This window comes from Staurois parvus, unplaced genomic scaffold (assembly GCF_062004578.1).
Source record: "Staurois parvus isolate SC_StPar_1 unplaced genomic scaffold, SC_StPar_1.0 ptg000950l, whole genome shotgun sequence".
Taxonomy (NCBI): domain Eukaryota; kingdom Metazoa; phylum Chordata; class Amphibia; order Anura; family Ranidae; genus Staurois; species Staurois parvus.
The window spans coordinates 662,476-675,464 of record NW_028318746.1 but is presented as its reverse complement, the minus strand read 5'-3'; the positions used below and the strand labels follow the sequence as shown (position 1 = coordinate 675,464).

Genomic DNA, 12,989 nt, shown 5'->3' with positions numbered 1-12,989 from the left:
AGCAGATTGGACAACAAGAAAAATTTGGTCTATTCATTTTCAGCTTCTGAAAATTGACGTTTGCAAAAAATCATTGGCATTTTCACACCAGAACTTTTGGCATATAATTTTCAGAACTGCTTTTTTTTTTCTTTTCTATTTTGTGTCTGACTCTTTAGCTTGAATCAAGGGTCAGACGCACAGTCATGATTGGCTCTCTTTAAAGTGGTTGTAAAGGCCAACAGTTTTTATCTTTTTAATGCATTTCCTGCATTAAGGTAAAAAACCTTTTCATGTTTAACCCCCTCCTAAATACCTACCTGAGCCTGATCTCGATCAAGCAATGTGCCTGAGAGCAGCTCAGAGATTGTTGATCAAATCCTGTGAGGAGGTTCCTGTATGTTCCGTGCATCCCCATGCAGTCTGCCTCATTGATGTCTATTGCTGTGGATGTCCCAATATGACATCCGTGTGAGTGCTGGTGTGGGTCCCCGAACGTAGACCTCATGAACTCGGGGACATGCATCTGCACCCACATGGATGTCATATTAGGATACAGCATCTTTGTTTGTGCAGCTGCTATGTCCCAGTGGATGCAGGGATGCATAGAACACCTATGGATCTCCGTACAAGTCAAGATGGCCATGCACCGGCATACAATATAGTGTGCCCTTTGTGAACAAGGCCATACAAATGAAAATGTTCCCTTTTTGTTTAAAAAAAATAAATAAAAGAGGAATGTGTGTGTATGTGTTTGATACATTGCTGATAACAGTATCACTGGAGTTTACTGTGAAACAAATGGCATTAAATACGTTCTAACTTTCTTTTTTTTCCCCCTCAGGTTAATAATTTTGTTATTTTTGAAGGCTTCTTCAGAGATCGGAAAGGTAAATATGTGTGCCCCCAGTGCCAGAACTTAAAGGTATTATATACCTTCTAATTTTAGTTATTTGTAGTATCCTACAGGAGATCAACAATTATATGGAATACCTGTGTCAGCGTGCTGTGGTATGAATTGAAACATACAGATGTTTAAAACTGGGAGAAAATGCTGCTTCAGGTCCCTTTTCTGTGCCAAATTTTTTTTTCTGTGCTGAAGGGAAGGGTCAGAGTTCAGATTGTCTGTCTAATTCAGGGGTCTCCAAACTATGGCCCTCCAGGTGTTGAGGAGCTGCAAGTCCCATGAGGCCTTGCAAATCTCTGACAGGCAAAGACTTTTAGAGGCAGAAGCATGATGAGACTTGTGCTTCAACTAGTACTTCAACAGCTGGATGGCCATAGTTTAGAGACCCCTGGTCTAAATCTTCCCCCGTTGGAATTTCTGCCACTGTTGTGATCCAAGCATGACTGCCACAATGCAACACTTGATCATTGACCTTATTTTTCTCTAGTGCAATTCAACAATATGGTTTGATTGAAGAACTTCCCCAACCTGCTGATTTGGACAGTGAAACATCAGCAGCACACTGAAGAATCCACTCCGTGCTGTTTTCTCCTGTAAAGCCAGCCATACATGGATCGAAATTCAACCGGTTCAACAGAGACTGACTGACTGAATTTCAATCCGTGTATGGGCACCCTGGCTGGACAGAAGTGGATCTACCGATCGAGTTCTGTAAATGCTGCCTATTGGATGAATACCAATCTTAATCAGCGCTGCCAGCCATCAGCCGTCAGTGCCGACCATTGTATTCTGACTTCATGAAAGTCTTCCTGCTGTTAGAATACAATGACACAGTGGGAGTACTTCTCCCATCCACATCGAATATGTGGATGGGTGGCATCGTGTCAAGTTTCTTTTTTTTTTTTTTTTCATTCAGCCTGCTAGTTGGACAAAAAAAACTGACCCATCTATGGCCAGCTTAGGCATATACCGTAGTTGTACAGCACTATGGATAACAAAAGAGCCTGGTAGGCGCAGAGTACAGATGCTCTCTCTGCTAGTATGCTAGCATGAAGACCAGTAATTCAAAAGGCTTACATAAATACATTTAGTTACTTGTGCCAGTTGTAATTAAAATGCATTTAATGATGTTTTCAATTTATTACATTACTAGAATAAATTGTATTACATTTATACTTGGCTATACTTGACAACTACACCTTTTAAATATTTAGGCCTCATGCATACAGACATTTACATTCTGAAAAGTCTTTTAGTATAAAATCCCTGTTGTTTTCTCACGCCTGAGGAGCTGCAGGTTCTGTGTAAAACCAAGCAATACAAGTGAAAGGCTGTATGTGACCATACTCGTGTAAATGGTGATTGCTTCAGCATTGGAGTTTACAGTGCATGCACGTTACTACTTTTTTCCCCAAATGCAGTAGTGTCGCATTTGGCATAATGTGCTGTATACACATGGTGGGTAAACCATGAAGAAGCAGAAGCAATCAACGTTTACATGAGGACAGCCATTAAGTTGTACTGGCAGCTGTATGCAGCATGTGTGGATCACTGACCACAGGAAAGCACCAAGGATGTTATGCTAGAAGATTTTTCAGCATGTTAAAGTCTATGTGCATAAGACCTTCTTTGAGTGTCATTTGTGTAGTTTGTGAGATATATTTAATACCTTTTAATACAATGAATCAAAATGGGGTGCGTTGTCAGCTGCTAAATATTCCCAAGAAGTGGGCAAGCTTTTAAGGCTTATAGCCCCTGCATCTTCCAGACACTCATACCTTGAAAACTAACAGTGATTGCCTCTACAGTTCCCTGTTACCAATAACAGTAAGTAAAGACCTTTCTCAGTTCTTATTAGCAATATTTAATACATTTGCTCATGTTGAATGAATGGGTCGCTTCTAGCGTAAATGACCCATTTTCTTTGACTCTTCGATCTATGCAGCTGATGTTACTTTACACACAGAGATGGAAGATCATCCTGCTAACAAGACAGTAAGACAAAATGCCGACCCCCTAATACCCAAATTGTTTGTATTCACCTGAACTCTTATTCCTTCAGCTGTTCCTCCCTCTTTACCAAATACCATGCTTCCATTACCCTCGATAACCCTCCTGTATGAGTATGTTAAAAAGAGAGTGCTTTAAAAAGTATTGACCTTTTCTACCTCCAGTTACATTGTAACTAGTATGGTTATTTTTTTGGTGTTTGGTACCAAGCTGATCATTCAGATGGCTTTTTTTTTTATTGCTTTATGAATTTTTTTTAGGGTCTTTCACGACCCTGGATGCAAACAGTTTAAGTCCAGGGCCACTCAAATGTCCCTGTAACCACTTGGATATGAAGTCACAAGCATACAACCATGGCATCTTGAATAATATGTAAATAGTTCAATGTCCATAGTGTGGGCACAGGGGCACTTTAAGCCAGGGAATCCACAGTTCAAATGTCTGCATGGCGACTCTGCATTAATTCTTGTGTAACGGAGAAGATTATTCCTTTCTGTGACTGGGAGATTTTCACTGACGTTAACCTTTGATTATGCATCTCTTCCTCTGTGGTTTACTATAAATTGCTTAGAGTTGTGACTGTTTTACCTTACATAATGCATTTACCTAGAGAAAATAAAAACTAGTATAAGCATTGTACAACCAAGAATGAATTTTATCCTTCATAATTTAATCAAGGTGGCTGCCAAATGTTCCATTTAGAGATGAGCGAATTTCTCAAAAATTCGATTCGGCTGATTCGGCGAATTCCAGTGTGAAATTCGATTCGATGCGAATTTCTTCGCTACGAAGATGACTTATAAAAAGGGTTTCTAGGCTTCAGAGAGCCTTTAAATTAGTGCAGAACACTGTACCTTTAATTTAAATGCCCTTGGAGATGAGGAAAGAGAAGGAGAAGGAGAAGGATGAGAAGAAGGAGAAGGATGAGAAGAAGGAGAAGGATGAGAAGAAGGAGAAGGATGAGAAGAAGGAGAAGGAGAAGGATGAGAAGAAGGAGAAGGAGAAGGATGAGAAGAAGGAGAAGGAGAAGGATGAGAAGAAGGAGAAGGAGAAGGATGAGGAGAAGGAGAAGGATGAGAAGAAGGAGAAGGATGAGGAGAAGGAGAAGGATGAGAAGAAGGAGAAGGATGAGAAGAAGGAGAAGGAGAAGGATGAGAAGAAGGAGAAGGAGAAGGATGAGAAGAAGGAGAAGGATGAGGAGAAGGAGAAGGATGAGAAGAAGGAGAAGGATGAGAAGAAGGAGAAGGATGAGAAGAAGGAGAAGGATGAGAAGAAGGAGAAGGAGAAGGATGAGAAGAAGGAGAAGGATGAGAAGAAGGAGAAGGATGAGAAGAAGGAGAAGGATGAGAAGAAGGAGAAGGAGAAGGAAAAGCAGAAGGAGAAGGATGAGAAGAAGGAAAAGGAGAAGGATGAGAAGATGGAGAAGGAGAAGGATGAGAAGAAGGAGAAGGAGAAGGATGAGAAGAAGGAGAAGGATGAGAAGATGGAGAAGGAGAAGGATGAGAAGAAGGAGAAGGAGAAGGATGAGAAGAAGGAGAAGGAGAAGGATGAGAAGAAGGAGAAGGAGAAGGATGAGAAGAAGGAGAAGGAGAAGGATGAGAAGAAGGAGAAGGAGAAGGATGAGAAGAAGGAGAAGGAGAAGGATGAGAAGAAGGAGAAGGAGAAGGATGAGAAGAAGGAGAAGGATGAGAAGAAGGATGAGAAGAAGGATGAGAAGAAGGATGAGAAGGAGAAGGATGAGAAGAAGGACAGTTCTGTGACAGTTTCTGTCTATTTCTGACAGTTCTGGGACATTCACTCCATACAGCTGTTTCAACCGCTGTATGGAGGGAATGTCATAGAACTGTCAGAAATAGACTATTAATGACAGTTCTGGGACTGTCCTTCCATGCAGCGGTTGAAACATTGTATGTATTTGTTTCCATAAATGGATCCATTTATGGAAACAAATAGATACAATGTTTCAACCGCTGTATGGAAGGACAGTCCCAGAACTGTCATTAATAGTCTATTTCTGACAGTTCTATGACATTCCCTCCATACAGCGGTTGAAACAGCTGTATGGAGTGAATGTCCCAGAACTGTCAGAAATAGACTATTTATGACAGTTCTGGGACTGTCCTTCCATACAGCGGTTGAAACATTGTATCTATTTTTTTCCATAAATGACATTCTGCAAATACACTTAGAGGAGCGCTGCAGATACACTTTTTGCCGGCTTGGAATTAATCTTATTTTCATCCTACTTCTTCTTCTTCATCCTCATCCTCATAAGAAGAAAAAGAAGAAGTAGGATGAAAATAAGAATAATTCCAAGCCGGCAAAAAGTGTATCTGCAGCGCTCCTCTAAGTGTATCTGCAGAATGTCATTTATGGAAAAAAATAGATACAATGTTTCAACCGCTGTATGGAGTGAATGTCCCAGAACTGTCATAAATAGTCTATTTCTGACAGTTCTGGGACATTCACTCCATACAGCTGTTTCAACCGCTGTATGGAGGGAATGTCATAGAACTGTCAGAAATAGACTATTAATGACAGTTCTGGGACTGTCCTTCCATAGAGCGGTTGAAACATTGTATGTATTTGTTTCCATAAATGGATCCATTTATGGAAACAAATAGATACAATGTTTCAACCGCTGTATGGAAGGACAGTCCCAGAACTGTCATTAATAGTCTATTTCTGACAGTTCTATGACATTCCCTCCATACAGCGGTTGAAACAGCTGTATGGAGTGAATGTCCCAGAACTGTCAGAAATAGACTATTTATGACAGTTCTGGGACTGTCCTTCCATACAGCGGTTGAAACATTGTATGTATTTGTTTCCATAAATGGATCCATTTATGGAAACAAATACATACAATGTTTCAACCGCTGTATGGAAGGACAGTCCCAGAACTGTCATTAATAGTCTATTTCTGACAGTTCCATGACATTCCCTCCATACAGCGGTTGAAACAGCTGTATGGAGTGATTGTCCCAGAACTGTCAGAAATAGTCTATTTCTGACAGTTCTGGGACATTCACTCCATACAGCGGTTTCAACCGCTGTATGGAGGGAATGTCATGGAACTGTCAGAAATAGACTATTAATGACAGTTCTGGGACTGTCCTTCCATACAGCGGTTGAAACATTGTATGTATTTGTTTCCATAAATGGATCCATTTATGGAAACAAATACATACAATGTTTCAACCGCTGTATGGAAGGACAGTCCCAGAACTGTCATTAATAGTCTATTTCTGACAGTTCCATGACATTCCCTCCATACAGCGGTTTCCGGCAAAAAGTGTATGTGCAGAGTTCCTCTATTCTGCAGATACACTTAGAGGAGCTCTGCACATACACTTTTTGCCGGCTTGGAATTATTCTTATTTTCATCCTACTTCTTCTTCTTCTTCTTCTTCTTCTTCATCCTCATCCTCATCCTCTTCTTCTTCTTCTGAGGATGAGGATGAGGATGAAGAAGAAGAAGAAGAAGTAGGATGAAAATAAGATTAATTCCAAGCCGGCAAAAAGTGTATGTGCAGAGCTCCTCTAAGTGTATCTGCAGAATAGAGGAACTCTGCACATACACTTTTTGCCGGCTTGCAATTATTCTTATTTTCATCCTACTTCTTCTTCTTCTTCTTCATCCTCTTCTTCTTCTTCTGAGGATGAGGATAAAGAAGAAGAAGAAGAAGTAGGATGAAAATAAGATTAATTCCAAACAGGCAAAAAGTGTATGTGCAGAGCTCCTCTAAGTGTATCTGCAGAATAGAGGAACTCTGCACATACACTTTTTGCCGGCTTGGAATTATTCTTATTTTCATCCTACTGCTTCTTCTTCTTCTTCATCCTCATCCTCATCCTCAGAAGAAGAGGATGAGGATGAGGATGAAGAAGAAGAAGAAGAAGTAGGATGAAAAGAAGAATAATTCCAAGCCGGCAAAAAGTGTATGTGCAGAGTTCCTCTATTTCTGACAGTTCTCTCACAGCTTCTTCACATGTACAGCGGTTGAAACATCTGTATCCTAAATGTAAACTAATAGATACAAATTAGTTTACTAATTGTATCTATTAGTTTCCATTTAGGATACAGATGTTTCAACCGCTGTACATGTGAAGAAGCTGTGAGAGAACTGTCAGAAATAGAGGAACTCTGCACATACACTTTTTGCCGGCTTGGAATTATTCTTCTTTTCATCCTACTTCTTCTTCTTCTTCTTCATCCTCATCCTCATCCTCTTCTTCTGAGGATGAAGATGAAGAAGAAGAAGAAGTAGGATGAAAAGAAGAATAATTCCAAGCCGGCAAAAAGTGTATGTGCAGAGTTCCTCTATTTCTGACAGTTCTCTCACAGCTTCTTCACATGAACAGTGGTTGAAACATCTGTATCCTAAATGTAAACTAATATATACAATGTTTCAACCGCTAAACATGTGTTCCTTCTGTCAGAGAACTGTCAGAAATAGCGGAGCTCACTGCAGGGACACTTTTGCCGGCTGATCGGGAAATGTTCGATTCGCGCACCCGAAGTAGGCAAAATTTCGGTTTCGCCGCGAATCGAATATTTCCTGAAATTCGACTCGAATTCCGGTTCGCCTGGTTCGATTCGCTCATCTCTAGTTCCATTGTGAACTTCCACCTTCTTCCGAACCAGGGTAGTCATACACAGAATCCTTTTACTTTCCTGAAAACTGACTCCTGTGCCCCTTGTTTAGGACCTCATAGCATGTTGGGGATGTAGATGTTTGTCCAGAAAAATGCCTAACCTAGTATTTGTTCCAGGGATTGGTTAAAAATCCAAACTTTCTTTAGTGAATGAAGCTGGTTAAAGTCTAACAGTGTTATATCATATTTTTTTTCCTTTTGTACAGCTCCAGTGAAGAAGTTGCCCCCCAAGCGACCAGAGGGAGAGATCAAACCATATTCGCTGTCTGACAGAGAGTGTAAGAAATAGTAAACTGTGATGGGTTGTAAGGGAAGCTGTGGCAAACTGTACAGCTTTGTGACTGCTAAAGAAAAGGAAGGCCACTGTTACTTACTGTAGCTGAAAATATGCACATACTGTGATGGAGAGCTGAATATATTTCAGGAAACTGGTAGCCAGTGCAATATATTTAAAACAGGGACATGGGCACTGGTAGATTTTGGTGCAGAGTTCCTGATCCTTAGAGCAATGACCTAAAGCTTCTCTCGCTATTCAGCTGCTTAATGCAGCCAAGGCTTGTATCCCTATATGGTGGAAAGACAGCCACCCTCTTACCCTTTCATTGTGGTTCTCAAAGGTGAACGAGCTTAGAGACATGGAGGATTTCACGGCCACCTTGTATAAGGAGGAGATATTTCGGGGCCTTTCGCGGCCGAGGGTGTCAAATCACCGGGTCCCGGCCAGTCATTACCCGCCGGGTCCCGGCGATTGACGGCAAACAGTGACACAGAGCACAGCTGCCAACACACTGTTCCTGAGAGCGGAGTTTAGCTCTCGGGATCAGTGTGTTCCTGTGAACTACACACCCTCGCCCACTAGTAAAACACTCCCCTCACACGGTTAACCCTTTGATTGCCTAAAAAAGTTAACCCTTTCCTCCCCAGTGATATTGGTACAGTGTCAGTGTTTTTTTTTTTTGCATTGATCACTGTATTGGTGTCACTGGGGATGTCAGTGACCCCAAGTCAGTTCCCCCCCAGTGTCAGAATGTCCGCCGCAGTCCCTCCATAAGTTGCTGATTGCCGCCATAAGTCGCTGATCGCTATCATTATTAGTATAAAAAAAATAAAAAATCCAGTATCTATCCCGCCATTTGTAAACGCTATAACTCATGAAACCAATTAATTTACACGTATTGGGATTTTTTTTTTAGCAAAGGATTTGTGGGTAAAAAAAAGATGTAAATTTAATTTTGGTGCAGCGTTGCATGACCGCGCAATTGTCAGTTAAAGTAATGCAGCGGCGTAACACAAACCACTTATGTAACCGCTTCCTGACCGCCCTATAGCAGAAATACTGCTACAGGGCGGCACAGGTGCGCAAAATCACAAATATATAAGTGATTGGCGCTCCCGTGGTTTTCACGCCCCTCCTAGATGGCGTCAGATTGCCCGTCAGTACACCAGTCATCACATTTAACCCCTTGATTGCCAGGAAGATGCTCATACACAATAAACCTCCATTGTTAGTATAGTGTCCAGGGGCGGACTGACCATTCGAGCACTCGGGCACTGCCCGAGGGCCCAGGGTCAGTAGGGGGCCCCATGAGATGCCCCTGGTACCTTTCATTGGGTTTTTCATAGGCTTTTTTAGGTGTGGGTGAGGACACAGGGGCCCCATGATCCCCTATTGCCCGGGGGCCCCATGAGTTGTCAGTCTGCCCATGATAGTGTCTGAACGGATCAATATCTTTGATCAGATCAGCACTATACCAGCGTTCACATTAGTATAGCGTCCCCAAAAACGCAGCATTAGCGGGATCAGCCCTGGCACCTGCCAGCACCTGCGTTTAGCCCCTACGCTTCCCCCCCCCCCCCTTCTCCCCCAGCAAGTGCTTTGTCAGTAGGTCACTGTCACTTGATACATTGCACACAAAACCGCAGTGTTGGCAGAATCAGGCCTGATCTCTGTTAGCACTTGTCGGTAAATTTTGATGACTCTTATATGCAGCAGATTGCCAGTACTAGTGCCGCGCTACCTTTTGGTGAACTGGCGACACCAATGGTCTAGTACATCCTGGTCTTTCACATACCTCTTAGATTGTAAGCTCCAAGGGTCAGGCCCTCCAAACCCTCTTGTATTGAACTGTATTGTTGCTGTATTGTCTCCCGTTATATTGTAAAGCACTGAGCAAACTGTTGGTGCTATATAAATCCTGTATAATAATAATAATAATACCAGCACTGCAGTATGACTTGGTGAGTCCCATAAGTGTAGTACAAGCTGGTGCGGTGGAGAGCACAAGTAGTGTTCGGATTTACGAGCCCCCCAGATGCCCAGACTACATGGGGAGCAGTGGCAAGATAGTTTGGGACTTGGTGTCATCCTTCTCCATATGGGGTACCACTTATACATGGACAATTTTTATCAAGTGTGCCACTATTTAGACATTTGTACAATCTTGGAAATGGCGCTTGTGGCAAAGTGTGACCTAATGTGTGCCCACATTAGAAGTGGGTGTATGCAGGGTGGTATATTCCAATGGTGGGCATACCACACACTTTTTCTAGCAGAGATTTCTTCCCTTTTTTTTTTTTTCATTCAGTCCACAGGCTGCATACAAAAAAAAAAAGAACATAGCATATACAGTAATACCTTGGTTTCCGAATGCCTCTGTTAACGTAGTTTTCAGTTTACGAATGAAAATCCATTGAAAATAATGCGTTGGTTTACAAATGTTTTACTAATATTTTTCACAATACTAGGTGTACGTCAGTGCTGATTTTTAAATGCAATTGCCATCTTTTTTTTCTTCAGTATAGCTCACATTAGCTGTCAGTTTCCCAGAGCTAAAAGATACTTTGTATATTTTAAGAAACTGAAAGGATATATTGTATCTTTTAAGAAACTGAAAGTAAACATTGTATCTTTTAACTTATGGAAATAAACTAAACGTTTATTTAGAAACGTTCTCTCTTTCAGCTGGAGGGGGAAAGTAACTGCTGAATTTCTGAACTACTGTATAGTGAAGGGAAAAAAAACAAATCGGTAATTACATTTAAAAACTGACAGCTGAGTGAACGAGTACTATGTGACATAAAAAATTGCAGCTCCCACTATTTTATTCACTAGGGTGTTTGCGTTAAAAAAATATTTAATGTTTGGGGTTTAAATTAATTTCCTAGCAAAAAATACAGATTTTTTTTTTCATGTGAACAAAAAGTGTCAGAAAAGGCTTGGTCTTCAGGTGGTTGGAAGAGTGAGTGATGTGTGGCATAAACTTGTAATGCTGGGCATAAAATGCCCCCACCCCCCAAAACGACCCCTTTTTGAAAAGTAGACACCCCAAACTATTTGCTGAGAGGCATGTTGAATCAATAGAAGAATTTATTTTTTTACCACAAATTTTTGGAAAATGACAAAAAAAAATTTTTTTTTTTTTCACAAAATTGTCACTTAACTGATTTATTGCTCACACATGCCATGGGTATATGTGGAACTACTCCCCAAAATACATTCTGCTACTTTTCCCGAGTATGGGGGTACCACATGTGAGAGACGTTTTGGCAGTCTAGCCAAGTACAGGACCCCAAAATCCAATAAGCACATTCAGGCATTTAAAGGGCTTTATTTCCAACCATGGCGTCACCTGCCTGGAGTTTGCATGTTCTCCCTGTGCCTGCGTGGGTTTCCTCTGGGTACTCTGGTTTCCTCCCACACTCCAAAGACATGCTGGTAGGTTAATTGGCTCCTGTTTAAATTGTCCCTAGTATGTGTATGTATGAATGTGAGTTAGGGACCTTAGATTGTACAGCCCTTGAGGGTTAGGGACTGACGTGAATGTACAATATATATATATATGTGTAAAGCGCTGCATAAATGGACAGCGCTATATAAGTACCTGAAATAAATAAAAATAAATTTCCTCATTACACTTCCTGACTACCTATCACAGTTTTGGAGGCCCTGCAATGCCAGGATAGCACCAAAACCCCCCCAAATGACCACTTTTTGGAAATTAGACATCCCAAGGAATTTGATAAGAAGCATGGTGAGTATTTCGCAGATCTTGTTTGTTGCCACAAGTTTTTGAAAATTGAAGAAAAAAAACAAAAACATATTTTTTCTTTTTTTTTTTTTTTCTATTTCAAAACCTTGTGAGAAAAAATGAGATCTGCAAAATACTCACCATGCCTCTTTTTAAATTCCTTGGGGTGTCTACTTTCCAAAAAGGGGTAATTTGGGGGGGTTTGGTGCTGTCCTGGCATTTCAGGGCTTCCGAAACTGTGATGGGTAGTGAGGAAGTGAAATGAGGAAGTTACGCACCTTGAGGCTTTCAAAATGGTCATTGGATTTTAGGCTCCTGTATGTGGCTAGGCTCCCAAAAAGTCTCACACATGTGGTATCTCCATACTCGGTAGAAGTAGCAGAATGTATTTTGGGGTGTAATTCCACATATACCCATTGCTTGTGCGAGAAATTAAATCATTTAAATTACAACTTTGTGTAAAAAAAATTTTCCAGAAATTTATGGAAAAAAATAAACCTTCCATGGACTCAATATGCCTCTCAGCAGATAGCTTAGGGTGTCTACTTTCCGAAAAGGGGTCATTTGGGGGTGTTTGTACTGTCTTGGTATTTTAGCACCTCAAGAAATGTGATGAGCAGTCAGAAAGTAAAAGCTGTGTAAATTCCATTATCTATACCATAGTTTGTAGACGCTATAACTTTCACACAAAGCAATAAATATACACTTACTGGGATTTATTTAACCAAAAACATGTAGCAGAATACATTTTGGCCTAAAGTTAGGACAAAATTTTAGTTTTTTTGGATATTTTTTATGACAGAAATTAGAAAATATTGTTTTTTTTTTCAAAAACATTTTTTTTCTCAAAAATTTTTGTTTATAGCTTCAAAAATAAAAAGCGCACAGGTGATAAAATACCACCAAAATAAAGCTCTATTTGTGTGAAAAAAAGGACATAAATTTCATTTATGTACCGTATTGCATAACCACGCAATTGTCAGTTAAACTAGTGCAGCGCTATATAGCAAAAAAATGGCGTAAATTTCAATATCAATACCATAGTTTGTAGACGCTATAACTTTCACACAAAGCAATCAATATACACTTATTGGTATTTTTTCTTTTTTTACCAAAAACATGTAGCAGAATACATTTTGGCCTAAATTTATAACGAAAGTAGAAAATATTGTTTTTCTTCAAAATGTTCAGTCTTTTTTTTGTTTTTAGCGCGAAAAATAAAAAGCGCACAGGTGATCAAATACCACCGAAAGAAAGCTCTATTTGTGTGAAAAGAGGATGTAAATTTTGTTTGGGTGCAGCATTGCATGACCGCGCAATTATCAGTTGAATTAGTGCAGCGCCGAGTAGCAAAAAGAGGCCTGGTCATTAACGGGGGTAAATCCTCAGGAGGGCAAGTGGTTAAG

The 12,989-nt window shown here is 40.5% G+C and overlaps 1 protein-coding gene across 1 annotated transcript in view; it reads left to right on the top strand.

Annotated features, from left to right (window-relative positions):
* ATAT1 (alpha tubulin acetyltransferase 1) overlaps positions 1-12,989 on the top strand; it is a 50,815-nt gene that overhangs the window by 17,610 nt on the left and 20,216 nt on the right. The window contains exons 8-9 of the mRNA XM_089656941.1: positions 824-869; positions 7,762-7,833. Coding sequence (XP_089513067.1) covers positions 824-869; positions 7,762-7,833 — 118 coding nt within the window. The remainder of the gene's footprint in view (positions 1-823; positions 870-7,761; positions 7,834-12,989) is intronic.